Genomic DNA, 27,443 nt, shown 5'->3' on the forward strand with positions numbered 1-27,443 from the left:
CAGTAGATAGCTCATAGCTTATCAGTCGCGATAAATGCAGTTACAGCCTTAAAGTGTCAGGCATAGAGTAGGTGCCTAACAAACCTTTCAGTGTCATTTAGGGAAATGTAATTCTCCCTTCCTGCTATCAGCTTAGGCTTCAGTGATGTTTTCACATGTCCTGCATGGCCAGGCATAGGGGAGGATAGGCCTGTGATGGCTGCCCTGGGCTAGGGGCTTCCAGGATCCTCTCTGTGCTTCTGGCCAACAAGAAGCTACCAAAATGAAAGATCAGAAGTGGTAAAAATCCAATTAAGAGGCTGAATGGGGTGACCAGAGGTGACTTCATGCCAGCTCCTTTGGGATGGCACTAACTGGCCTATGAAACTTAGGTTCCATGGTCCTCTCCACGGTCAACAAGAGCAGTACTTTAAAGTAAGTTACTGACCCACTGACAAAACCCATGGAAACAATAACATCCCAGGATTTCAGAACTCGAAAACAATTAGATGGATTGGTCCAGCCAGAAAAAGTAATCAATGTCCAGAGGGTGAAGTCACACAGCTTAATACAAGAAGTAGAATTTGATGGACTATCTTTCCACAAAGAGCACGTGACCTCACAATTTATTCTGGTTTCTTCCCAAAGACATCTCTGCTCATCTGATTCTTGCAGGTATTGGTTTTAGGATAATTTTTTTGTTGGGCTTTTAAATGGAGAGGGTGTTCTGAGATCCATATAATAAGCCATAGCTATGTTTGATTAAATCTACAATTAAAGGCCTTTTAATTGTAGATTCAGAATGAAGAGAAGATGGGAATTTATAAAAGTATCATTGTTTCTTAAGAGCAACTGCCCCCGAAAATGACAATTAAATCTAAATATAGGAATTCTTGGCATATTATGTATGCTATGTATGTATGTGTGTATATATATATACACACACACACACACACACACACACACACACTATGTGTGTATTTCTAAGGAAGATGGCTATTTAAAACATGCTTAAACAGTTAACACTGGCTTAAAAACTAATTACTTCAATAAATATAAAAACTTCACACTTCAAGTGGTGGTGTTCTACATTTTCCATCTGGCTTTAAATCTGAAGTGAATTAATTTGCATTACAAAATTTGAAAGCTGTGTTTCAATTTAAATATTCTTTATTTTAAATTATTAGCTTAGCTACTGAAGGATATAAAATAAAGCCCTAAAACTCAAAGACTTTAGATGGCTTCCTATTACGTGTGCTAACATATTATCTATCTATCTACTAAAAATTAGCCTGTACCCTTGCTTTCACTCTGCACACCACACCCTGTTCGGTCTTTCCTTCTATCATGTGTACACGGAACACCACAGACTGGCCACCTTCTGCATCTGCAGTGGATGTAACTCCCCAGTAGGAGAAACCACAATTGTTTTTAGTGCCTTAAGAGGGTTGCCAAAATAAAATGTAGAAGATATTTTTCACATATTTTTAGGAAAAGTATGTAGTAATTTGGTCCCACAACAGTTGGGTTTGTCCCTGAGACTAAGTATTTAGTACACAGAGCAACCAGCAACACATCCTCTCAGTGGATGCTATTTTAAACATATATATGTCTGCATATTTGGCAACCCAGTGCATCCCATACCAAATGGAAGATGTCAGGCCTTGGAAGAATTTCCTAACAGTTAAATTCCAATTGGTTCCATTTAATTCAGAAAACATTCATGGGGAGCTTATTAGATGTCCAGCATGCTTCTGGTTAGAAACATCTGTGTAAATCTCTACAAATGTCATTGAAGTTGGTTTCAAAGGACGTGGAATTTTTCATTTCCCCTGTTTGCAGGGATAATTTGATAACTAGCTACTTTTTAAAATTTCTAATGACAAGAGACCAGTCAGACAATGTGACAGAGGCAGTGTTTAGGGTCTATCAGGACATTATACCAACACTGGAACCAAAAGTAAAGAACACAATTCTTGATTCATCAGCTTGGCTGTTTGGCCCCCCACCCCCATGCCCTGGGCCAAGTTAGATGTTCACACCGTGCACGAGGACTCTCAGGTAGGGACGGCACATCCTATGCTTTCCACCTCGTGTGACCACAGCCACTTCAGTTAGAGTCCACGAACCGGGAAAACACTCCTGACACAGGTTACTCACACAGAGAATCAAATGATTTTACAGATGTTTAGTTTCAGGAGGAAGAAAGGGGACCTTGGTTCAGAGAGATATAAGGCCTTGGCAGCACAGGGGCATTCATAAGTGTTATCTGAAAATACTGTGGTAAAGAATTCTAGGAGAAAGCAAAGGTTTTATACAGCATACAGTTTAAAGTACTTACACAAATACAATCTTATTAATTTTTACGATGACACTGTTGTGAGAGAATTCAACTGCTTATAGCCAGAAAAATTAGGCAACAAATAAAACTATAGTGCTAAACCACTCTTTAAGGTGATCGCATGTAAAAAGCACAACAGTTCAGGCAGTTACTCTGAAAAATTTACTCCACATTTTTAAAAAACCCAATAATTTCTGATGCCAGCAGATGGCACCAGCCGTATACAATCATAAATTTAAATTCCTTTTGCTCCTGCTTAAAAAAGATGTATTCTTTTATTGAAACATTTCAGTAGCCAAAGAAGTTACACTATAAAAATCTAGTTTTTCTGTAAAATGAAAATAATAAAAGCAATAAAACAAACCACTTAGGAAAGAAGTCCTGTAGAGCTAGTCTGTGCATGTTAAGTCCACAGAACACAGCATCCCTCGTCCTAGACCGGATCACTGGCTACTCTAACCCAACTCTTGTAAACATTCGGTCAAATATAGTGACAAGAGGAAAGCCAACCAAATATCATCACACTGACACTCTGTCCCCCACATCTTCATAAAAATCAGTGGAACAAAGTAAAACAGAAATTGGAGTTAAGGGAAATAAAAATATAGAAACAAACTAAAAAATCAACAGTCAAGTTAATGAAGTCCAGTTAGGTGAGAGTAAGAACCTCAAGAAAGAAAAACACACTGAGAACCGATTTGGAAAAGGGGACTTATAAAGTAGATTCAAAAAAGAGGAAGGAGTTTTGGATACCTGTGAATAGCTGCAAAAAGGTCTTCTGTGGTCCTGGGTCTACTGGGGGTCATCACCTCATCACCCCCGTCGTCCTTAGGGAAGTCACAGGTCTCTGAAGAAGAAGTGGCTGTCTCAGCCTCCGGCACCCCAGCTATGGAGAAGCAAGCAGGCAGACACAAGATGCATGAATGACTTGAATTTCAGTCTTTAGCCAAGCTCCCAAATATGCTTCTCTGCCATTCCTGACAACGTGAGAATCCCAGGGAGAGGCAGCAGGGTCTGTTGTCTGATTTATCACAAAGATGGGGAAATGACACAAGCATGACAGTCAAAGCTCAGGCTTTTCTGTTAAAAGTCTAGATAAAACGGAATCTCTCTCTTAAATTTTGCTGTAACATTTATTTGCCGCTCTCTGGGGCGGATTACTCAGTTATTTAATACTCAATCTGCTGCCCACCACCCCACCCCTTCTATTTTCTGCCCTTCTATGAGCTCTACCCTTAGATCTGGATATTTAAAAAAAAAAAATCATAGAAATGCCAAGTTGGTAACCTAAGCGCGAGGCGGCACAGGGAGCCCATATGCAGCCGGCTAGAACCTGAGCATGCACCAGCCCTACTCGCCTCGGCTGCGAACGGTCCAGGGGAATAAGAGAAAACCGGACTCACGCCCTGGGTCCTGCGGAGGCAGGCAGCGCTCCACACCGTTCCTGGCACCCGGCTCCTCCGCAGGGGCTGGCACCATGGGGACATTGGCTTCCACTCTGCCCGGGGACTCGGATCCTGCAGCTCCTCCCACAAGAACCACCGAGCTGCCAGAGTCGGTGTCATCGGAACCAGCCCCTGCTGCACCCCTCTCTCGTGCCTCTCCGCTCGTGGGGCTGGGAGACGCCACGCTCACGTTCTCTGCGGGCTCCGCCGTGAAATCCCTCTGCGGAGGTGACACCACGAGGAACAGTTTGGGCTTCTTGGAAATGGGGGGCGGCTTCCTGCTGGGCGACGGGCCGAGGGGCGGGGTGGCACCCGCTCCGGCCTCCGCCTCCCCGGCCGGGCTGTGGCTCTGGAGGCCATGCTCGGCTGCACTGTCCTGGTGACCCTGAGTCGAGCTCTTGGCAGGAGTCGGGAGCGAGCTCGTCGCGGAGGCAGGCTGGCTTTCACTCTCCATTTCATGTATGCTATTTCGGGATTTCAGGAAAGCAGATGGCTTTAAATGATACTGGGAAACAATCGGAGTTCGTTTTTCCTGAGATGCGTGTTCCTGTAAGGGGGCTACCTCGGTTCCTGAGTTCTTCTTCACCGGCCTCAACTGCACCATTTGCAACGCTTCGGTGGTGATCAGGGGCATGGGGAGTCTGCTGCCCTCCTCCTTGATGGAAGGCTGTCTGCAGGCCTCCCGGGAGGGCTCTGGCTGGCCAGGTTTCTTGAAAGAAGGCCTGGCATCTTTCATCAATTTGGGGTCAAGCGGTGGGGCAGGCGGGGGCACTGAAGGGGTTAAGGCAGGTGGCGGAGGTGGCAGGGAGTCAGATGAATCCAGAAAAGGGGCGCTCAGTGCTGTAGGGGGCGGAGGAAAGCAGGCGTCGGTGGGGGCACAGAAGGGAGTGAGCACTTCTGGTGGCGGAGGGGGGAAGAGGGGAGAGCGAGGCAGAGGTGAGCCCTCGGAGAAATCTGCCAGAGGTGGCGGGGGAGGGAGGAAAGGAGACTTGTCAGCGGGACAAGGGGCTGGAGGAGAGGTGTGAGGAGCAGCCGCGAGCGGAGACACCAGCGCTGAATCCAGCTTCTTCACCGTCCCGCTTCCTTCAGTGGAAGTATTCGAGGAAAGAGACGTGGAGGAGGAGGAGACGGATACTGAAGATACAAGAGACGACTTCCTTTCTGGCACCTTGGGTTTGGGCTTTCCCTTCCCATTGGCTGGTGACATTGATTTTAAGAACACAGGCACAGGGGTGAGAGCGGTGGGCGTGTTCGACTGACTGGAATACCCACTGGATGGAGAAGTGACTCTGTGCGACTTCTCCGGTGATGTGATCTTTGGTTTGACGGCGCCACCGGGCACTGGGGGTACTGCAGCCCGGGACCCCTCCAGGAGATGGCGGCCCGGCCCACTTCCAGGTGATGCTGCGCTGCCGGCCGGACCGGCCCTGCCTGCGTTCCCCTGATCTTCCTGTACTCCCGTGTAGTCAATGTAGTAACCCCACGGGTCTGTGTACTCGGACTTGACGCTGCTCGTGTCGCTCTGTGCCGGGGTGAGCCCGCACACGGAGTAGACGTTGGGGGCCGTGGCGGAGGTTAGGCTGCTGCCGGCGCTCACAGTGCTCTGGCTGCGGGAGCGAGGCAGCCACGGTTCTTCGAAATCACTGCAGGGGCTCTGGGAGGGCGAGCTGCCGCCCTTGCCCGGGAGGTTCAGCTGCAGCGAGTGCTGGAGAGAGGCGATCAGGCTCTCGTTCAGCACCTGCCCGTTCGACTGGACGTTCTTCTTGGGAACCCTGCGCAGAGAGTCCGTCCGAGAGGGTGGCAGGGGAGGCTTCTTGGCTTTCTTCAAAGAAATGCTTCGCGCGAGGGATTTGTCTTGGCAATTGGACCGGTCCCCTTGGTGTCTCTGAGCTCTTCCATCAAAAACATTGACCACGCTGTGCCTGGGGTTCCCAAAGCCATCATTACTATTGCACAGATCCCCAGGTCTGTGTCCAGAGTCCGGGTGCAGAGTAGGGGAGTAGCCATCGTGGTCCTCTGAATACACAGACCTGGTATCATCCTTGTTAGAGGTCTGGTCCAAACTGCAGCTGCTCGTGTTGCTTACAGGAGTGGAGTAACCAGGAGCTGCCAAATGTGGCTTCAGTGGGGATGCCCGCCCACTACCTGAGCCACCATATTCCCAGGGCTCCACGCTACCACCCTGGCCCCGGCTGCCTGAATAACTGGACTCACTCTTGTTGTCCACATCCTGGGGGTGGGCTGGGATGCTAAGGTTATTTCTACAGTTATAGGCCATGGCCTGGGACCCATTCTCCCGATTTGCTGGTGTATTTAGAGAGACTTCGGAGTCACAGAGGGACAGCAGTGTGGTTGCACTGGACGAATGATGACCATCTTTCTGCCTGGAGAGGAGGTGGTCTCTGGATCTGACCTTTGAGTATGAAGATGAGCTGGTAATTTTACTGTCCAGCTGCCCTGAGCTCTGAGCAGTGTGAATCACAATGATCTCTGAAGAGGAGGAGAGCGTGGCATTTGGGATGATGCTGGTGGAGTAGCTCGTGTGAGGAGACACCACACACGCAGGGCTGGTTACATTTTCACCCTCGAAGTGCCTCAGCTCCTGAGATTTGGGCCTCAACAGTGTTCCCATCCTCGGGGCAGCTCCTAGATGCCCAAAGTCTTCATCTACTTGTGGGTGACCCTGCTGGTAGGGGAAAGCGCCACCCAGGTCTTCCGCAGGGCCCAGGGCGCCCAGCCGTGGCTCCAGGGCCTGAACATTTGCCCTTGCTCCAGACCGGGGAAGACTGTGAAAACCAGCATCGCTGTTGAGGCGGGAAGGGAACACGACCCCGGCAGAGTCACTCAGCACTGACATGTTCCCAGAGGAGCCTGAGAAGTGACTCATCTGAGCAGCAATGCCTTGCCCCTTCTGGGCTCTGATTCTTCTCATTGAAGGTGGTACGACCTTCACTTCCTCAGTCTGACAGCTGGAATCCCTGGTTTCTGAGCGCTGTCCCATAGATCGATAGCTGTCGAGCCTTCCGAGTGTAGAGTAGTGGTCTGGGGTGTATGCTGAGTGACCACCAACATCATCTTGGCCAGTGGCTCCCGAAGCTGGAGAGAAAGCATAAAGAAGCTCATTACCTAAAAATAAAAATCAATATCTGAGTGCATCACCTTGATCTCTCACCCTCTTCTGATTCTGTGATGTTGTACTTAAAAGAAAAAAAAATTTTTTTTCTATTTGGCCTAGTTTTTTTTTCCCTATAAGCACCTAGGTGACAGTTTAAGTAGTTACTGATGGCCCCCCCCAGATGAAGACCTGTATTATAAATTTCACATACTTCTTTTCATATATACCTCATAGCCTCCTATAAATTAAGTGCTGCATATGGAATTCTCAGGTACTCCCTTCAAGAACAAAGCTGAGGGTTCCTTGGAAGGTTTCCTTTTTACATAATCTCTTTTTGGTAAAGGTAAGACTCTCACCCATCCAGTGACTGTACAGAGCATCCATCTAGCAGTGACAGTCTTTCTCAAAGACAGATGAATGTGGCAGCTCAACAAAAGGGCTACAGAGGTATCATTTAGGAGGGATATCGGTATAAAACAGCGTTAATTACATTAATTTTTATGTCAGAAGGAAGTCCTAAGAAAAAGAAAAAAATGATTTACAGGCCCATCTGTGTTTCAAACATTTCATTATCCATCTTAAGCCATTATCATCTGTCGGTTAGTGACATTCAAAATTCAATAGCAATCTGTTGTGTTCTGGGGAGGGAAAAAGCAGCAGGAACCGATCCAGTGAACATTTCCTCCAATTAGGATTATTCATTTCTTGGAGCTTTACAACCAAACAGAAAGAATAGTATGTTTAAAAGAAGAAGAAGAGGAAGAAGCAGCAGCAACAGCAGCACGAGGCAGGGTTTACAGTAAAGAGAGGGAGGGAAATGGATGAAAAAAATCCTTACACGTAGGTAAAGATCTCAAGCTACCTAGGAAAGAAGAGAAGCTTAAAATAAAATCATGAAGCCAAGAACTTACTCAAAGTGTATAGGGAAAAAAAAAAATCCATGCATAGCCATCATTAGGACCAATTAAATCTTGAAAAATAGTAGTGAAACCATAATTCTTTCTAGGTTGTTATTATCCAACAAGGGCCCACAAGCATCACTGTTCACCGTAAGGACACTGGTGATGATGGAATTCCCAAGATCTCCCTCCTTACCCCACTTATACTAGCCTTCATATTTGGACAGCATAGCCCATCCAAACAGCAAAGCACCAGGCTAAAATGGTGGCAGTGGTCTTGAATCAACTGCACAGGAGAAGCCACCCGGCAATGAAGGTTCTGAAGCGTAAAGCTATTTCCTTCACTGTGATGATGGAGAATCATTTTTGTGCTCGTATCTTTGGCAAAGAAAATCTATTCCCCCCACCCACCCTCTGCCAAGTACACATACTGCACACTTGCACTACACGTGTGCATGTGACGCTCTCCCTCAGGAAAAGGGGAAGTGGGCAAAAGGGTGGGAACAGAAGAAAAATCCACTTTAAGCAAAGAAAAACAAAAGGTGCAAATATTTGCAGTCTAGTATTTTAGAGTGTGTGCAATGCTAAGTCGCTTCAGTCATGTCCGACTCTTCATGACCCTATGGACTGTAGCCTGCCAGGCTCCTCTCTCCATGGGATTCTCCAGGCAAGAATACTGGAGGGGGCTGCTATGCCCTCTTCCAGGGGATCTTCCCAACCCAGGGATCGAACCCAGTTCTCTTACATCTCCTGCAATGGCAAGGGGCTTCTTTCCCACGAGCACCACCTGGGAAGTCCTTTTAGAAGGTGGAGGGTTGACTTGGAGGACTGGATCAGTTTGCACCAGTTCAATCCAAACATTCAGCACACCTTATTTCATTCTGATATGGATTTTCAGATCTTTTTCTTTCAAATTTGTATTAGCTTTTACATGAGGTCAGTGGTAGATTTTTAAATGTGTTTAAAGGTCATAAACAAAATCCTGATTCTTTCAGGTAACAATGTTGCATGTGAATTCTATGCTTCTGAAAATGGGACTATAGCCATTTCTTCACCACTTACAGTTCAAAACAATTTTTAAATCAAATGTTTTTCTAAAGACCTCTAAAATATATATACAAAACAACCCATATATTATTTATTATAGGGACCACTGAAATTCTATTCCTGAAACAGATACTTCAATATTTTCACAGTACAAAAAGTGTGACATTATTACAGGACACAGATGAATGCTATCTTAAGTAGCAAAAATTACAAAAATAGAACTACAAATATAGTCCACTCAGCTGCTGCTAAAAATCTTGATGAGATTTACCTGATTTTAATTTAAATAAATATGAAAGCTTAAATTATTTAAAATAATTACACATTTTTTTAACTTATAATACTATAAGATCTATCCAACTTTTAAAAAGACACATGTAATAAAAATAATGATAGAAATCTACAAGCTAGATTCAAGGCTTAATGTATGAATTTTTAAAAAAGTCTTGACAGGCCTAAAGTAATGCTCTCGGTATCAACCAACAAAAATTATTCAGAAGGAGATTCCTTTAAATAAGTCCTTTTCTGCTTGGAGAGTAACATACTGGGATAAGTTCCAGGAAAACACAGACTATTCAGTAGCCAAACATAATTATATATGAACAAAATAATCTACAGTTCAGTTCAGTCCAGTTCAGTTGCTCAGTTGTGTCCGACTCTTTGCAACTCCATGAATTGCAGCACGTCAGGCCTCCCTGTCCATCACCAACTCCCAGAGTTCACTCAGACTCACATCCATTGAGTCGGTGATGCCATCCAGCCATCTCATCCTCTATCATCCCCTTCTCCTCCTGCCCCCAATCCCTCCAAGCATCAGAGTTTTTTCCAATGAGTCAACTCTTTGCATGAGGTGGCCAAAGTATTGGAGTTTCAGCTTTAGCATCATTCCTTCCAAAGAACACCAAGGACTGATCTGCTTTATAGAATAGACTGGTTGGATCTCCTTGCAGTCCAAGGGACTCTCAAGAATCTTCTCCAACACCATAGTTCAAAAGCATCAATTCTTCAGCGCTCAGCCTTCTTCACAGTTCAACTCTCTCATCCACACATGACCACTGGAAAAACGATACCCTTGACTAGATGGACCTTTGTTGGCAAAGTAATGTCTCTGCTTTTGAATATGCTATCTAGGTTGGTCATAACTTTCCTTCCAAGGAGCAAGCGTCTTTTAATTTCATGGCTGCAGTCACCATCTGCAGTGATTTTGGACCACCAAAAAATAAAGTCTGACACTGTTTCCACTGTTTCCCCATCTATTTCCCATGAAGTGGTGGGACCGGATGCCATGAACTTCGTTTTCTGAATGTTGAGCTTTAAGCCAACTTTCCCACTCTCCACTTTCACTTTCATCAACAGGCTTTTTAGTTCCTCTTCACTTTCTGCCATAAGGGTGGTGTCATCTGCATATCTGAGGTTATTGATACTTCTTATCTGTTTCTAAAAGATGGAATCTCATAACAGGTTGCTCAAATACAATTCCATATATGTTTAAGATGAGAGTAAAGAAAAAGACACTTTGTCCTTTTGTTTAAATGGAAGGCAACAAATCACATACCATAAACATGCTTTAAAGAGAAACTATCATACCTTGATTTTAAAACTTTATATGCTGACCAATCTCAAGAGTCCACCACAGATTTTTAAGTAGAAGCTGCATACAGTTAAGCACTATTAATTCTAATACTAGGAGCACCTCTGGTTAGATTTTAAAAGTGAAAGTCCCAGCAATTTAGGCAGTGTTTTGTGGACAGGCTGTATCTTTTCCAGTGAATGTCTTTTTTTCAGATAATCATATCCTTTTAAAGTCTAATTTGACTCAGTCATTCTTCCCCATGCTTTATATCTAAGGAAGACTAATTCTTAAGAAGCGTCTACTTTTGATAATAATTAGTAAGATAGCACAAAGCTCTCAAATCAGAGGCCTTATAAGTACAAAATATTAGGAGAAAGGGCAAAGTCAACCCTTGCCCAAATGAATGAAGCAAAGGAAAGGTACAATCCATTTTTTTTTTTTGCTAAATGTGGGAAGATCCCCTGGAGAAGGGAAAGACTACTCACTCCAGTATTCTAGCCTAGAGAACTCCATAGACTGCATAGTCCATGGGGTCACAGAGAGTCGGACACAACTGAGCAACTTTCACTTCACTTCACTTCACTGTATTCAAATATTCCTTTCCCTTACTCTACCACGAGTCCTTCCAACTGGCCTATCTATAAAACTAGAGGGGTTGTCTAATTGTTTTAAAAAAAAACCCAGCTCTAACTTAGATACAGCTGTCTCAGCTGACCTCCAGCCCTGATCCAGGTCATGTCATCAACTGTGCAATGACACCAAAAGTTTCTCATGTGACAACGCTCACCACACAGGTGATGTGCGGGAAGCTTTTTTTGCTTCAGTATTAGTGGTGTTCCTGTTATGGGCAAAAGAGAAATGAATGAGGGCCTCAGAGACTCTATCACCAGTTTTAAAAATATTAAAATTACAGAAGGTATGATTTACCTAGCTGATCAGCTACTTCCAGTAAGGTCAAAGAGGCAAATGAGTTACTGGCTCCATACTGATTGGCTGAGTTAAAAAAAAAAAAAGTGTTAAAAGTTCATAACTTTGAGGCTCTAGAAATCAGATAGACAGATAGATAGATAGACAATTCATATTGAATATTTACGTGTATGTCTATCTTTATCTGGGCCAAACTATTCTTATACTCTGGGCACAAAGCCATCCAAAACCTACTCATTTTGACTGGAAAGTCACTTAAAATGTAGCCTACCCAGAAACATCAACCTTGTTATCTTACAAAGAGCTGTCTGTAAAGTTACATTTTTAGGTTAAGGCATCTCCTAAAAGAGCAGTCAAATATAAATGTTACCTGAGTACTGTAAGAATTAGCCCATTAATATCTGCTAGACATACCAGTACACATTATTTTTTCTCAAATTAGTTGCCTGTCACCTAAAAGAGAAAGAAAAACGGTATAAAAGAATGGGATACAGGAGGCCTGGGCCACTAAAGGAGGTGATGTGAGGGCATGAACCAGAGGCAGCCTTCGTAAATCCTGTGGGTGCAATCTGGCCTCTGTTCATGATAAAACCCCCGTGTTATGAGGGAAGATGAGCACCCACTGTCATCTGGGCCACTGAAGCCACCTAGTCAGGTGAAAAGCATCACTGTTCATCCCTCTGTAGTTGCAGCCTGGAAGGCAGAGAACACATACTGTAGAACTGGACGGCAGTAAAGAGAGAAAATGCCAGGTAAACAAGAATAAGCCTTCCCTCCCTAATACAAGGCATGTATGTGGGCCAGGGTGTCAGGAAAAAAGCACATAGGAATGATGTCTGTGACACCCAGAAGCTGAAACTACCATTGCTAGGATAAACTCATTTTGCCTAAAACATTGATAGGAAAGTTCAGAAGTAATGATTTGGAGTTTTTAGAGTATAGCCCTCAATAGAAAATAAAAGTAAAAATATCAGTTCAGTTCAGTTGCTCAATTGTGTCTGACTCTTTGCGACCCCATGGAATGTAGCACGTCAGGCATCCCTGTCCATCATCAACTCCCGGAGTTTACTCAAACTCATGTCCATTGAGTGGGTGATGCCATTCTAACCATCTCATCCTCTTTTGTCCCCTTCTCCTCCTGTCTTCAATCTTTCCCAGCATCCGGGTCTTTTCAATGAGTCAGTTCTTTGCATCAGGTGACAAAGTATTGGAATTTCAGTTTTAGCATCAGTCCTTCCAATGAATATTCAGGACTGATCTTCTTTAGTATGGACTGGTTGGATTTCCTTGCAGTCCAAGAGACTTTCAAGAATCTTCTCAAACAGTACAGTTTAAAAGCATCAACTCTTGGGTGCTCAGCTTTCTTTATGATCCAATTGTCACATCCATACATGACTACTGGAGAAGACAATGGCAACCCACTTCAGTACTCTTGCCTGGAAAATGCCATGGGCAGAGGAGCCTGGTGGGCTGCAATCCATGGGTTTGCGAAGAGTCGGACACGACTGAGCAACTTCACTTTCACTTTTCACTTTCATGCATTGTAGAAGGAAGTGGCAACCCACTCCAGTGTTCTTGCCTGGAGAATCCCAGGGAGAGGGGAGCCTGGTGGGCTGCCGCCTATGGGGTTGCACAGAGTCTGACATGACTGAAGTGACTTAGCAGCATACATGACTACATGGGAAAACCATAGCTTTGACTTGACAGACTTTTGTCGGCAAAGTAATATCTCTGCTTTTTAATATGCTGTCTAGGTTGGTCATAACTTTTCTTCCAAGGAGGAAGTGTCTTTTAATTTCATGGCTGCAGCCACCATCTGCAGTGATTTTGGAGCCCCCCAAAATAAAGTTTGTCACTGTTTCCACTGTTTCCCCATCTATTTGCCATGAAGTGATGGGACTAGATTCTATGATCTTAGTTTTCTGCATGTTGAATAATTATAAGCAAAGAAGTCCACAGGTTGACCAAAGAGAAAAAGGCAAGATTCAAGATAGGTAGAGTTAAGTTGGTACAATAAGTACAATAGCAGCTAATACGTATATATTAATAGTAGCGTGTGTGTGTGCACACTCAGTTGTGTCCAACTCTTTGCGACCCCATTACATTGTAGCCCACCAGGCTCCTCTGTCCATGGAGTTTTCCAGGCAAGAATACAGAAATGGGTTGCCATTTCCTGCTCCAGGGGATATTCCTGACTCAGGGGTTGAACGCTCATCTCCTACACTGGCAGGCAGATACCAGGTACCACGTGCTCTGCCTGTATAAATTCATTAACTCCTCAAACAGCCCTAAGAATTAGGTTCTATTAACATCAGCAACCACACTTTTTTTGAGTGAAAAAGTAGACTCAGAGAGGTGAAATAACCAGCTTGAGGCTGCCCAGCAAGTAAGTGGCAGAGACAGGATTCAAACTGAAGCAGCCTGGTACTGGAGTCCCTGCTGCCTCAGCAGACATTCCTGTTGGACCATGAAAAAACAGGTGAGGCAATGTATACAGAAAGAAAAGAAAACGTTATCCAAAGCATATATAAAGATAAGCAGGAACAAGATGGGTGAGTGAATAATGAAGTGAACCATCTTCTGCACCAGTCAAAAGGAACTTTTGGTTTCTGTTTTTCAACCACATGTTGAGAAATACCAAATCAAAAAGCTACGAATTTGTTTCACCAGAAGTACCAGTAAGGCATTATCCAACACAAATGACTATTTTCAATTTTACTGGTATTTACTAATGATGTTGGATGAAAAAATGCCACCAATATTGTCAGTATAACTAATGAAGTCCATACGCACAATCTGAAGTCCTAGAATAAGTTTTTGGTTTCATGAAAACTTAAGCTCTAAATTGAAAGTGAATTTTACCGTGGGCATGCCCACTGTTGAAGGTACACAGAGATGATGACATAACTGTTTAATTTCTATCATCCCAGTCAATAGTTTTCATATAGCTCCTCTTCTTACCTTGTCATCAAAATTCAACAAATCACCTGCATGGGATGTTAAGATTTGTACCCAGTGCCTCGTTCAGGAAAGAAGCTGACCCTTTGGGGTACCAAAAGGCTATCAGAATGTATTGATTTCACAAAGACCACTGATAAGGTTAGGGTAGTAATGGTGAGTAGCAATGATGGGCAACAGAATACAGTTCTGATGAGCCATACCTAGCTCCTTCTGTATGCTGTCAGGGACTCCTGTAATAGTCTTTCTCCTTTTGACTTTCTTCGGTCGTCTTACCAGAGTGTCTGTGTAAATTAGAGACCGCCGAAGGCTGGCCTGGCGATCGAAATTCTCCCCTAATGCAGAGTAGTAGAACAAGCAAAGCAATGTTATTTTCAAGCAAGCCGACACCATGCACTTTCTTCCAGAAGCTTGTTGTAAAATGATAAGAAGGTATTAATAATGATGTTAGCCAGTCATACAATGATGAATGGATGCTGAAGGGCAAAAAAGGGAGGAAAGCACATTAGCATCATAAGGCTGTTTTCCAATTTCCGGGTGTATGTCCATTCAAAGAAAGCACCTTGAGCTCATTTGCAAATGCAAACTGGTGAATAACACTTCGGAAGAGTGATTTTGTGTTATTTAAAAAATGGGTTATTTTGGAAGTATTTCACAAAAGTCTTCGGTCACCAAAATCACGCTTCACATCAGCTGGAGATGAATTTATTTGCTTCATCTGGTCCTCACCAGAGACCAAAGTATTGTCTTGTCTGATGTGATGAAACAAATAACTTAATCAGGAATTCCTAGGTGACGACTTTTCTTCAGTCAAGGAGGCTCTTAATTTGAATAGACTGGTAATTGCTACGGTGTGAGACACAATGATAATGAAAAAGCCTTATAATGATAAAGTACTTTTATCACAATGAGACCCAGTAGCTCTGCGGTTTGTTAAAGCTAAACTGCTTCTCGCTGTTTCTTAATCACTTTTCAAAAGTTGATCTAAATTCATTACAGGTATGTTGAAATCAAACCCAGAATGCCACATCAAAGTTTTTTCTTTCTAGTGTGTAAGTTGTGTGATTATCACACCATGGAATAGCCTAAAATAGTAACATATCAACTACTGTTTGGTCTGCTTTAAATTACTTGACATTTGAAGAGAAGTTTTATAGCATTGACCTTATTAAATAGTTCTTCTCCTCAAAAAGAGATTTAAAAAATACATATGTACACATACAAAATATATACTTCCATATTATAAGAAAAGTTTAAAAATTATTCACTCTTTTTAACAACACCGACGCACATTCAAAAGTGGGTATGCTGTGAACAATGTATCTTCTATTTTAATAGGAATACATTGTGAACAGAACCAATATGGTTCTAATCAAAATAGAGAATAAAAGATCGGAATGGTCAAAACACATTTCACCTACAAAGCAACAAACTTAGATGAAGGCTTGTAAATTTGAAAATGCTCTCAACTTTGTTCCTAACGGAGAAAAAACAGAAATGATTTAGAGAAAACCCTGAAACACCAGAAGGCACCATCACTGTGATAAATGCATTACTACGTACAATAGCAAATACGGCCTATAAGAGGCCAGTCAGGACTTCACTGGTTCATTTGTTTTCTGTGGCAGAGGAAAAACATGTTCTTGGCTCAAATCATTAAGAATGGACAAAATATTAACAGACAGTTGCATTTAGTCTCCAGGTTTGCTTCCTACACAAAAAAACAAAGATGAACCACCCAAGCTCCAAGGAAATGAAAAAACAAACTGCGAGGATGAACGTCTAAGACATATACCACCACTGGTGCCAAACGCTCCATCCTTCATTGTGACCTAAAAGGACTCCAGCCTTCATCGTGACCTAAAAGGACTGTCTCCTCTACTGGGCTAAACATTTCTGAAGGGTGGGGACACGATCATGCACCCTGGGATTGCCTGTGGCATTCAGCTCGATGCCTGACACAAAGTAGTTATTCAGTAAATGTCTACTGAATTGAGAGGGATTTAATTATTTCTTTTCATTGAAAAATGGCAGTAGTCCGTCAGGGTTACTACTTAGAAATCAATTTAGCTAGCTCAAACATCAGTCCAAAGGCAGTTTGTAAGAACTGCTTCAGCATGTTTACTCACTCTATTTATCTTTCAGGTGTAAGAGCTGCTATCCCACATGGCAGATTAAGCAACATACTCATATGCACATTTTATTTTAAACATTTTTCTTCTCTTCAACTCTTAGAACAGGATGAGTTCCCCCACAGGACACAGGCCTGTGACTAAAGGGAGAAAATCAATTTTCAAGCCAGTAGCTCATTGTACTAATGTCTTCTTCCTCTCTGCCTGGCAAGCATCTCTCTGCATTTGAAACAATATATTTATTGGCATTCTTTCCTCTGCTGAACTGTACTGAAAACCAAATAGAAGGTCAATGTTCACCCAAATAAATGAGCAGTGACAACGCCCTACAGGAAGCTACATTTTATCTTCTAGTGCTTTGGAAATGTATCATTTAAAGAGCCAGGAGTTGTATAATCTATGTCAATTCAACCACTAAAAGTAAACAAATTTAATGCTTCTTTATACCAGAATATCAGAAAAACTACTTCTTTATGAAATGTATGTGTGTATAGTAAACACACAGATCCAGAAAATGGATCAATAAATATGTCATTAGGCATCTGCCTTCTACATTTCTGAAAATGTTAATCACTCAAAAGTAAACTGCATTTTGTCCTAACTTGTATTGCTCATTTCTTTATTGTCATTCACCTCTCCTGTGTGGCATTTTCAAGGCCTCCTTTTAAACTTTATGTAATTCATATCCACTTACTCATCAGACAGGAGAGAATAAAGTTCAGAGGCTGACACTGTCTGCTGTTGTGCCAATGTATTTCACTGTAAATTATTCTTTATTCCTGAAAATCTATTCTGCTTTAAATTTCCTAATTTCACGATAATGCATTTTATCTGAATTCCATTAAGGATTGTTACATTTCATAGCACAATCTTACAATATTAATTCTGAGGCTTTTAATCAATCAAATAATGTAATGCATTTTCTCACAGAAAATACACAGCCATATAAACATTACACTTTGTTCTGAAATACAACTATATATAAAAATACTTTTAAAAGTATGATTTGGTGAATGTGAATCATACTTAGAAAAATCAATGCTATTTGCAAAGAGAATGGAATAAAAGGCCATGCTATTCCTGCAAGGCTTAAGTACAGTAAATGTGGGAAAATGTCCATGGAATTTAAAATAATTCATGTACTAATTAAATTTCTCTGGAATTCAAAACAGAGTTTTAAATGTAATTTTTAAACATCTTGTAAGGTTTAAAAAAATTCATCAATAACTATCACCAATGCCAGGGAAAAAAACTTTCTAACAATAGTCGAGAGCAGTAGCCTCAGAAACATAGCAAAGGTATGATGAGTTTTCATCCTAATTTTTTATGAAAACTTATCCTTATTGATCACCTGATTTTTTTAGGTTCTGGCCTTATAAGCCAGATTTTGTATGAGCTGATTATCAGTATGACTACTGGTAATGTTTTCTCTTGAACACAGTCTAATGTCTGAAGCTACCAACTCTTAACATGTCTATTTTGCATTTTGTACTCTCCCCAGATCAATGATCTATCTTCTCTGCAGGATATGGAAGTGACAGGGGAGGAAAATTTTGAAACTTATTAACAGTTCTCTATGTTTGTGAAATACTGTCTTTGAGCTTTACATACCTTGTCACCTTAATTATCACAGATGATTAAAACCTGAATATAATATTCTGCAAGAACTTGAATTTCACATTTGGCAATTAATATTCATATGCCAGTCTAACATGTTCTAAATTTTTTATATTTAGAAGGAATGGATTTTTATTTGATGATTATAGAATTCAAATTATGGAAATGAAGATATAATTTTACTATCCTGTTAGATTTTTTTAAATGTATATTTCATATTTTTATTTCAAGTAATTTCCCCCTTTTTCTACTTGAGAAAACAAGAAGGTAAGAAAATCATTCAGAAATATTAAATGTGTTCTTTTTCACTTTTATAAATGAGTTAAAACAGCCTTTTAGAAAGTAAACCTAATTTTTTCTCACTCAAGATCACATTTAGAAGATATTTCCATATAGCCAAAATATTTTAAAAAGGCAATTCAATTAAAAGAATTGAATTGTGTGTAAAAATGCCACCCTTTAGCTGAATGGCTGGACCACTGAATTCTCTGACATCAACCTTTGGTGATACAGTCTACAAATCTAAAAGGAATAGATATTTGACATGCACACACATATACATTTTAGTATTCCCTTCATTCAACAAAGAGCAGGAAGTCAGACCACAGCTATCTACCTCTGTTGTATGAATGACATGCTAAGAGCATATACCAAACAAAGAGCCATAGTCATTCTTCCAGAATATTTGCAACCTGTCCACAGAGCAAAGCATACCAGTTATGTTAATAGGAACCACGTCAGCCTGGACTGTTTGGGCTTGCTGCCGCATCTTCTCTTCCGGTGTTGGCAAGGGAAGTGACTTGGTCCAGTTGGTTTGAGTATGAAGGTCAGAGCAGTCACTTGACGTTGGCGTCTTAGGTCTCCTGGTGGAAGTAAGTCTTTCCTCTTCTGATGAAGAGACAGAACACTGCAGGGGAAAAATTGAGATGAAGCCATAGTGTGTAATTGCTGGCAGAAACATTTAAAAATACATTAAAAAAAAATTAAACTGATTTGAAGCAAGCCAAAAGAAAAAAAAAATTGGTCACATTTCGGAACAAGAAGCAATGGTTCACAAGGGAACCGCTCATCATCTTGCATGTAACTCATAATATACATGATTTGCTAAGGCCTTAGTCTCTAAGCCATGAGGACTGGAAAAAGGTTTTGCTGACCCACAAAATTTTTTAAGTTCTTCCTGTTTCTTTCTATATTTACTGTGATCAGAAAGCTTATGGATTTAGTTTAACATTAGAAGCTCAGAGAAACATCATGGGTTTGGCCATCAGTCTCTATTTTTATTAAAATTTCTTTTTGCTCCAAGTAATTTCTAGCTTCAATCTCAATTCCTTTAGGCTCTGATCTCAAGTTTGAAAATGATAGAGCTATTGTTGTTCAACTATCCATGCTCTTTGGAAATCATTTACATAGAAAAAGAAAAATCAACTGTGAAATTGTTAAATTATCAAAAGCTGACTGAAGCTCTGCTTGGAGCCTATCATAGCCCCATGAGGAAATTTCTAGCAGTGTCTGTTTTGATACACATTAACATCCTAAGACTGGACATGAAACAACAGACTGGTTCCAAATAGGAAAAGGAGTACAATATACAATATACAAGGCTGTATACTGTCACCCTGCTTATTTAACTTATACGCAGAGTACATCATGAGAAACCCTGGGCTGGAAGAAGCACAACCTGGAATTAAGATTATTGGGAGAAATATCAATAACCTCAGATATGCAGATGACACCACCCTTATGGCAGAAAGTGAAGAGGAACTAAAGAGCCTGTTGATGAAAGTGAAAGAGGAGGGTGAAAAAGTTGGCTTAAAGCTCAACATTCAGAAAATGCAGATCATGGAATCTGGTCCCATTACTTCATGGGAAATAGATGGGGAAACAGTGGAAACAGTGTCAGACTTTATTTTTGGGGGCTCCAAAATCACTGCAGATGGTGACTGCAGCCATGAAATTAAAAGACGCTTGCTCCTTGGAAGGAAAGTTATGACCAACTTAGACAGTATATTGAAAAGCAGAGATATTACTTTGCCAACAAAGGTCCGTCTAGTCAAGGGTATGGTTTTTCCAGTGGTCATGTATGGATGTGAGAGTTGGACTGTGAAGAAAGCTGAGCACTGAAGAATTGATGCTTTTGAACTGTGGTGTTGGAGAAGACTCTTGAGAGTCCCTTGGACTGCAAGGAGATCCAACCAGTCCATTCTAAAGGAGATCAGTCCTGGGTGTTCATTGGAAGGACTGATGCTGAAGCTGAAACTCCAATACTTTGGCCACCTCATGCGAAGAGTTGACTCATTGGAAAAGATCCTGATTTGGGGAGGGATTGGGGGCAGGAGGAGAAGGGACGACAGAGGATGAGATGGCTGGATGACATCACCGACTCAATGGACATGAGTTTGAGTGAACTCCGGGAGTTGGTGATGGACAGGGAGGCCTGGCGTGCTGCGATTCATGGGGTCGCAAAGAGTCGGACACGATTGAACGACTGAACTGAACTGAATATCCTAACTGGGGAACCCTTTTCAATATCTTTCTTTCCTCACATCTTAAAAAGTGTAAGCAAGAAAGTTGTTTTGGCAAGCATTTCATGATGAACTTCACCGTGGCTCCAGCAGCTAGTTCTGTGACAAACGCCAAGAACTGAAAAAAATTGCCACAGGCTCATGCGTGCTAAGTTGCTTCAGTCGTGTCTGACTCTGTGACCCTAGGGGCTGTAGCCTGCCAGGCTCATCTGTCCATGGGGATTTTTTCAGGCAAGAATACTGGAATGGGTTGTCATGCCCTCCTCCAGGGGATCTCCTCAACCCAGGGACCAAACCTGCTTCTCTTATGTCTCCTGCATCGGAAGGCGGGTTCTTTACCACTAGGGCCACCCGGGAAGCCTACCACAGACTCAGGAACAACAACAAAAAAGGGTAATTGACTTTTGTTGAGAAATGGCAGTTTATAATCATAATAAACGCCTAAGAACTGCTCTTCAAGTTGAAAGCATTTAAACTACCACCTAAGGCATTAAGACAAATTTTACTTAAAAATGAATGAATGAATGAATAAGTAAACATTCCCAAGGGAATACCTGTAAAACTAGCAGCCAAGTCAATTCAATACTCTCAACCACACTCCCCAAAGGGGCAATTGCTATCCTGACTTCTAACATTCAGCTTCATTTGCCTGTTTTTGGATTTTCTCTAAGGGAAATCATATTGTATATTCTCTTTTGTGACTTACTTCTGTCATTTAACACAGTATTTGTGAATATTTATCTATCTTTCAAAAGCATGTCTTGATACCTTTCTGGATCTAATGTAAGTTTCTAAGAGGACATTAGTAAGACATCTATAGAAATACATTAGTTAGATATCCTGAACAGAAGAACACTGCTCTGTTTACTGCTATTGAATTAGCCTTCCTGAAAAAAATCTGTGTTTATTCTACAACTAATAGCACTCCACATATCTGAAAAAGACTACTCTGCTGCTGCTGCTGCTGCTGCTGCTAAGTTGCTTCAATCGTGTCCGACTCTGTGCGACCCCACAGACGGCAGCCAACCAGGCTCCCCCGTCCCTGGGATTCTCCAGGCAAGAACACTGGAGTGGGTTGTCATTTCCTTCTCCAATGCATGAAAGTGAAAAGTGAAAGTGAAGTCGCTCAGTCGTGTCCGACTCTTCACAACCCCATGGACTGTGGCCCACCAGGCTCCTCCATCCATGGGATTTTCCAGGCAAGAGTACTGGAGTGGGGTGCCATTGCCTTCTCCGAAAGACTACTCTAGAGCTATGAAAATAGTGCGGTACGGGGATAGAGTCCTAAGCTAAGAATCCAAAGACCTGAGTCTATTTGCTTTATATTTTTCAGTCAAGGGATCCTGAAGTTGTTCCTAAACATTGAAGTTTCCTTTGCTGTAAAATAGGGCTGTACTCTCTACCATATCCCACTAAGGATACTTGTGAACCTAATGACATGATAGCTATGAAAAAGGCATTGTGGAAATAAATATATGTATATATATATGAATAGACATCTCAATATATGAGATTTTACATTATCAGTACATAATACATATAAAATGAAAACCTACTTTCTTTGCCACCTAAGGAAAATGTGAAATGTTTGTAATTAAAACTGACAAATAAATATACTCAATTTATTGAGCATGTTACTGACATCTTATTATGATACTAAATTGCATTTTATCAATTCATGTTTGATCCAACACTGGTTACAATGATCACATCTACTACAGATCCTTGAAAGGTAATTAAGGCTTCCCACATGGCTCAGTGGTAAAGAATTCGCCTGCTAATACAGGAGACAGAGGACACATGGGTTCGATTCCTGGGTTGGGAAGATCCCCTGGAGGAGGAAATGACAACCTTCAACCAAAGGAATGTTTGAAAGAATTAAATTAAGTCATGGAGATCAAATCAGTCAATCCTAAAGGAAATTAATCCTGAATATTCATTGGAAGGACTGGTGCTGAAGCTGAAACTCCAATACTTTGGTCACCTGATCCAAAGCGCCAGCTCACTGGAAAAGACCCTGATACTGGGAAAGATTGAAGGCAGGAGGAGAAAGGGACAACAGAAAATGAGATGGTTAGATGGCATCACTGACGCAATGGACATGAGTTCAAGCAACCTTGAGGAGAGAGTGAAGGATAGGGAAGCCTGGCGTGCTGCAGTCCATGGGGTCTCAAAGGGTCGGACATAACTGAGCAACTGAACAACAAAGTCATACCAATGTAAATCAATTATGTCTACCCTTTATGCAGTTGTGACACTCAAAATAGGCTTGATATACAATACTTATTATCTACCCTCACACTGCAGGTACACAACACACACACAAATTAAAATTAATTTTGAGAATTTCATGACAGTTTGTGTAAAGTTCACATTAAGTGTCACATATCTGAAGTTGAATCTCAATTTAGTAAATTATGTTACTCTTTCTGATATATACATACACAGAAATAATTTTTCAGGCAACCTTGAAATATAGCATAGATAGCATAGACTTTAAAGGCCATGAGGAGCAAATCTTAATAGGCAAACTTCAGCTTGATGGAAAATAAATAGCATGGCAACGCCCTACCGAGAGGGTTCCCTCTTCCATGAGACGTCTGCCTGGGGAGATGGTGAAGCACTGTTTTATGGTCTGTATTCTGCTCAGTGGGACTCATCAGCCCTGGTAACCTACTTTTCTTTCAGTTGACTGAGACTGTCAGATTTGATAACTCTCACAATGAAACAGATCTTCAGTTCAGCCTCGTTGCCAGGGGATGATCACTAGGGATTGCTGCAGTATAACAACTGACAAAGATAATCTAGTTTATAAAGTACTCCCTTCCTTTGTGAGAAAATTTCCCAGACAAGCAGGGCACAGATAAAGTTATATGCAAATGCGACTGTTGCACAGTGCCACAATCTACTAAAGAAAAATAAGAAGCCAGGATGGCGCACCTTTCAGAATGATCTGACTCCCATTGCTCTCAATATTTATAAATACAGAGGGGCACAGGAAAAACCTCATCCATCTCACCGGCAGAACACATCACAATTACTCCATTAAGATGGATACTGGAATGCCATGGATTATTACCTTAGCCTCTTAACTCTGATCTTGTTAGCCACCCTCCCCTTCTTCCCATCCCTGCTTTAATAGTCTATTCCTGTGGAATAGTTCTATTCCACAGAAGCCTGAGGGATCCTTTCAAAACATGTCAGATCATGCTGCTCCTGTGCAATCTTACTAGAACCTACAAGACCCTACATGACCTGTGAACTGGCCCATTGCTATCTCTGACCTCAATTCCTACAATCCTATCCCTTCTTTATCCTACTCTAGCCACACCATCTTCCATCCAGTTCCTTGTACAAACCAAGCACGCTCCTGCCTCAGGGTCTTTGCACATGATGTTCCCACCATCTGAAATGCTCTTCCTTTAGACATCCTCATGGATAGCACCTTCTTATTCTTCAGGGGCTTAGTCAAGAGTCCCCTTCTTGTTGAGGTCTTACCTGCTAACCTGCCTAAAATTTCAACTCCTCCCTAATATTTTATATCTCCCTGCTCTTCTTTCTTTTTTCCCTTTAGTACATATCACCAGTATACATATATTTTAGCTATTTATCTTGTTTGTCTCTCCCTTGAAAATGTAAGTTTCAGGAGGCCTTAAAGCAGAATTACATAGAGTGCAATTTCACAATTTTAGCTAAAAAGGAGTCACCATTTAGTGACTGATGTCTCAATACCTTGCCCTGGGTTAGAGGCTTTATAGAAATTGGCACCTCATTTAATCTTCATAGCATTAGCCTCGTTTTGTAAATACAGAAATGGAGTAAAGCAACTTTACTTGAGGAAAGTTGACAAGTGGGCAACAGATTAGAACCTACAGCTGGCCTCAAAGCTCTGCTGCTAAACAGTGTAAAATAACAACTTGATAATATTTGCAATAAATTACTATGTGTTTTCTAATCTAAAAATAAAACTATCCATTTATATCTCTGAATAAGAAAAAGATCTTAAAAAAAAAAAGAATCTATAGTAAAGTCAGCAGTGTGGTATAATGAATGGAACACTGTAAGTATCAGCACACTGGCTCTGTCATTTACCAGCTGTATGTTTTGAGCAACTCAAGCTCCCTGTGTTAAGAACAGACTAATTTAAATAGCATCGCCATGCTTCATGTTAAGGGATCCCTTAGTACAGGGTGAATTTTATTTTACTTTTTTTAATATCGAGTTTAAAGTGGACTTGCTTTCAGAACTTAAATGCAGCTTGATTTATAAATGCAGTTTAATTGCTCAATAATGTTCATTAATATCTATCTGGAAGGAATGGAGAGTCACAAATGAAATGTAAGAAACCATGATTTCTTGTGTCAAATTGCTTAATTTACAAAGGGAGATCACCTGCCATACCAGGAGTTGTTTTGTGAATTTTGAATACTGTTAAGTCCTGCATTTTAGAACTTTGAGGTCCTGTCTGGAAATCAGACAAGTTCCCACCAGATGGATGGTGAGGCCTGAAACATGGTCTCTTTGGCAGACTGCCAAGTTATCAAAAAGTGGGCTTAACTAAAAAACACATTTGCCCAGGCTTTTTTTTTTTTATCTGCTAAGCTTTTAAAAATTAGAAAACATAATTATAGCCAGAGTTAAACTTAGCATTCATTTAGCAATTATTACATAAAAATAGATATAGAACAGATGAAACTATATAGAGCACCATTTAAGAGGAAAGCCACATACATTCCAGTCCTTTTTACAGGACACTTACTTAGTCTATGGTGTTTTCGTCTTCAGAATTAAATCCGTCTTGGGTGGACTTTTCTTTTTAAAGATTCTAGATAGTTTATAAGGTGCCAAAATGTTTGCAGTCTTTTTTGGCTATATGCTTATTCCACCTTTAATATACTCAGACACAAGCGATCCTGACTTCATTCTCTTCTCTCCTTATTCCCCTTCCCCCTCCCCTGGGCTCTGGACCTGACAACAAAAACCAGGGGTAGTGGTTTTGAGGGGAATACACACAGAAACAGTTTGTGGCCCATCCAGAGCTCCACAAAGGCCAGGAGGTGGTTTCCATATTCATGTTATCAAATAATTTCAATTGTTCCTTCTCTCCTATTCAATATATTACCAAAATTCAGCCCCTTCATCATGGGCTCTAAACTTTCTTACTACGTACTGAATTGAAACATTTTGGATTTAAACTATCACACATAAAATGAACATAAATGTTCAAAATGATAATGTAATTTCTTGCCTTTAATGGCCTTTTATTATAATAAATCATATATACAAAGTATATAACACAACAATGAATTTTTAAGAACCTATTACCCAACTCATGACTTAAAATATTATGAATAATTGCATCTACCCCATACTGTTACCTCGAGGTAACTGCTCTCCTGAATTCTGCATTATTTATTATGCCTTTAACTTTTGCTATGTATGTGCATCAGATCAGATCAGATCACTCGCTCAGTCGTGTCTGACTCTTTGCGACCCCATGAATCGCAGCACGCCAGGCCTCCCTGTCCATCACCAACTCCCGGAGTTCACTGAGACTCAAGTCCATCGAGTCAGTGATGTCATCCAGCCATCTCATCCTCTGTCGTCCCCTTCTCCTCCTGCCCCCAATCCCTCCCAGCATCAGAGACTTTTCCAATGAGTCAACTCTTTGCATGAGGTGGCCAAAGTACTGGAGTTTCAGCTTTAGCATCATTCCTTCCAAAGAAATCCCAGGGCTGATCTCCTTCAGAACGGACTGGTTGGATCTCCTTGCAGTCCAAGGGACTCTCAAGAGTCTTCTCCAACACCACAGTTCAAAAGCATCAATTCTTCGGCGCTCAGCCTTCTTCACAGTCCAACTCTCACATCCATACATGACCACAGGAAAAACCATAGCCTTGACTAGATGAACCTTTGTTGGCAAAGTAATGTCTCTGCTTTTCAATATGCTATCTAGGTTGGTCATAACTTTCCTTCCAAGGAGTAAGCGTCTTTTAATTTCATGGCTGCAGTCACCATCTGCAGTGATTTTGGAGCCCAGAAAAATAAAGTCTGACACTGTTTCCACTCTTTCCCCATCTATTTCCCATGAAGTGGTGGAACCGGATGCCATGATCTTCGTTTTCTGAATGTTGAGCTTTAAGCCAACTTTTTCACTCTCCACTTTCACTTTCATCAAGAGGCCTTTGAGTTCCTCTTCACTTTCTGCCATAAGGGTGGTGTCATCTGCATATCTGAGGTTATGGATATTTCTCCCATAAATATGTCTAAATTACATATTTAGACTTGCTTAGTTTGTATGTAATTATACAGGAATACTTACAAAGATATAAAAGCATAGGATTATATGAAGTATTAAATCCAAGTTTCTCTTCAAATAAATGCATATCTGAGTCTATAAGATGCCTTCTTTATCAGTCATTATGTCAATGATACTTTGCCATTCTCTTTAGTGTTATTTACTTACCATTATGTTTCTAAGCCATATCCATGTAGTTAAGTGAGCCTATGGTTAATCCATTTCACTGAAGCATACATTCCATTCTAATACATTTATTTATCCACTCTTTTACTGATGGATGATGGGTTGAAAAAGATGTTCATCCTATTATCTCAACAAGTCAAAACTCCCCTAACCAAGAGAGTGGTTAGCCGGTGAGAGATACAGCTAAGGCTCAATTCCACTACCCATTGTTGAGGGAAAACAGGGTCTGGAGTCACAGATCTGGGTTTCAATCCTAGTTCACTTTTAGGGGTGAAGGGTGTGTTCACTATCTTGACTGTGGGGATGGTCTCACGTATGTATAAGTATGCCAAAACATATTAAATTGTGTAATTTAAAGGTGTGTAGTTTATTTTATATAAATTATACCTCATAATGCTCTTTGT

The 27,443-nt window shown here is 41.3% G+C and overlaps 1 protein-coding gene across 6 annotated transcripts in view; it reads right to left on the reverse strand.

Moving 5' to 3' along the window:
- NHSL1 (NHS like 1) overlaps positions 1-27,443 on the reverse strand; it is a 160,259-nt gene that overhangs the window by 4,265 nt on the left and 128,551 nt on the right. For 4 of the 6 annotated variants that reach the window (XM_005210988.5, XM_024996597.2, XM_059889688.1 and 1 more), the window contains exons 4-7: positions 18,748-18,940; positions 14,488-14,619; positions 3,724-6,861; positions 3,074-3,206 (exon numbers count right to left, since the gene is read on the reverse strand). In XM_005210988.5, the coding sequence (XP_005211045.1) occupies positions 3,074-3,206; positions 3,724-6,861; positions 14,488-14,619; positions 18,748-18,940 (3,596 nt within the window). The other 2 variants (XM_005210990.5, XM_024996598.2) reach the window with 2 other exon arrangements.

Source organism: Bos taurus, chromosome 9, assembly GCF_002263795.3.
Source record: "Bos taurus isolate L1 Dominette 01449 registration number 42190680 breed Hereford chromosome 9, ARS-UCD2.0, whole genome shotgun sequence".
NCBI lineage: Eukaryota > Metazoa > Chordata > Mammalia > Artiodactyla > Bovidae > Bos > Bos taurus.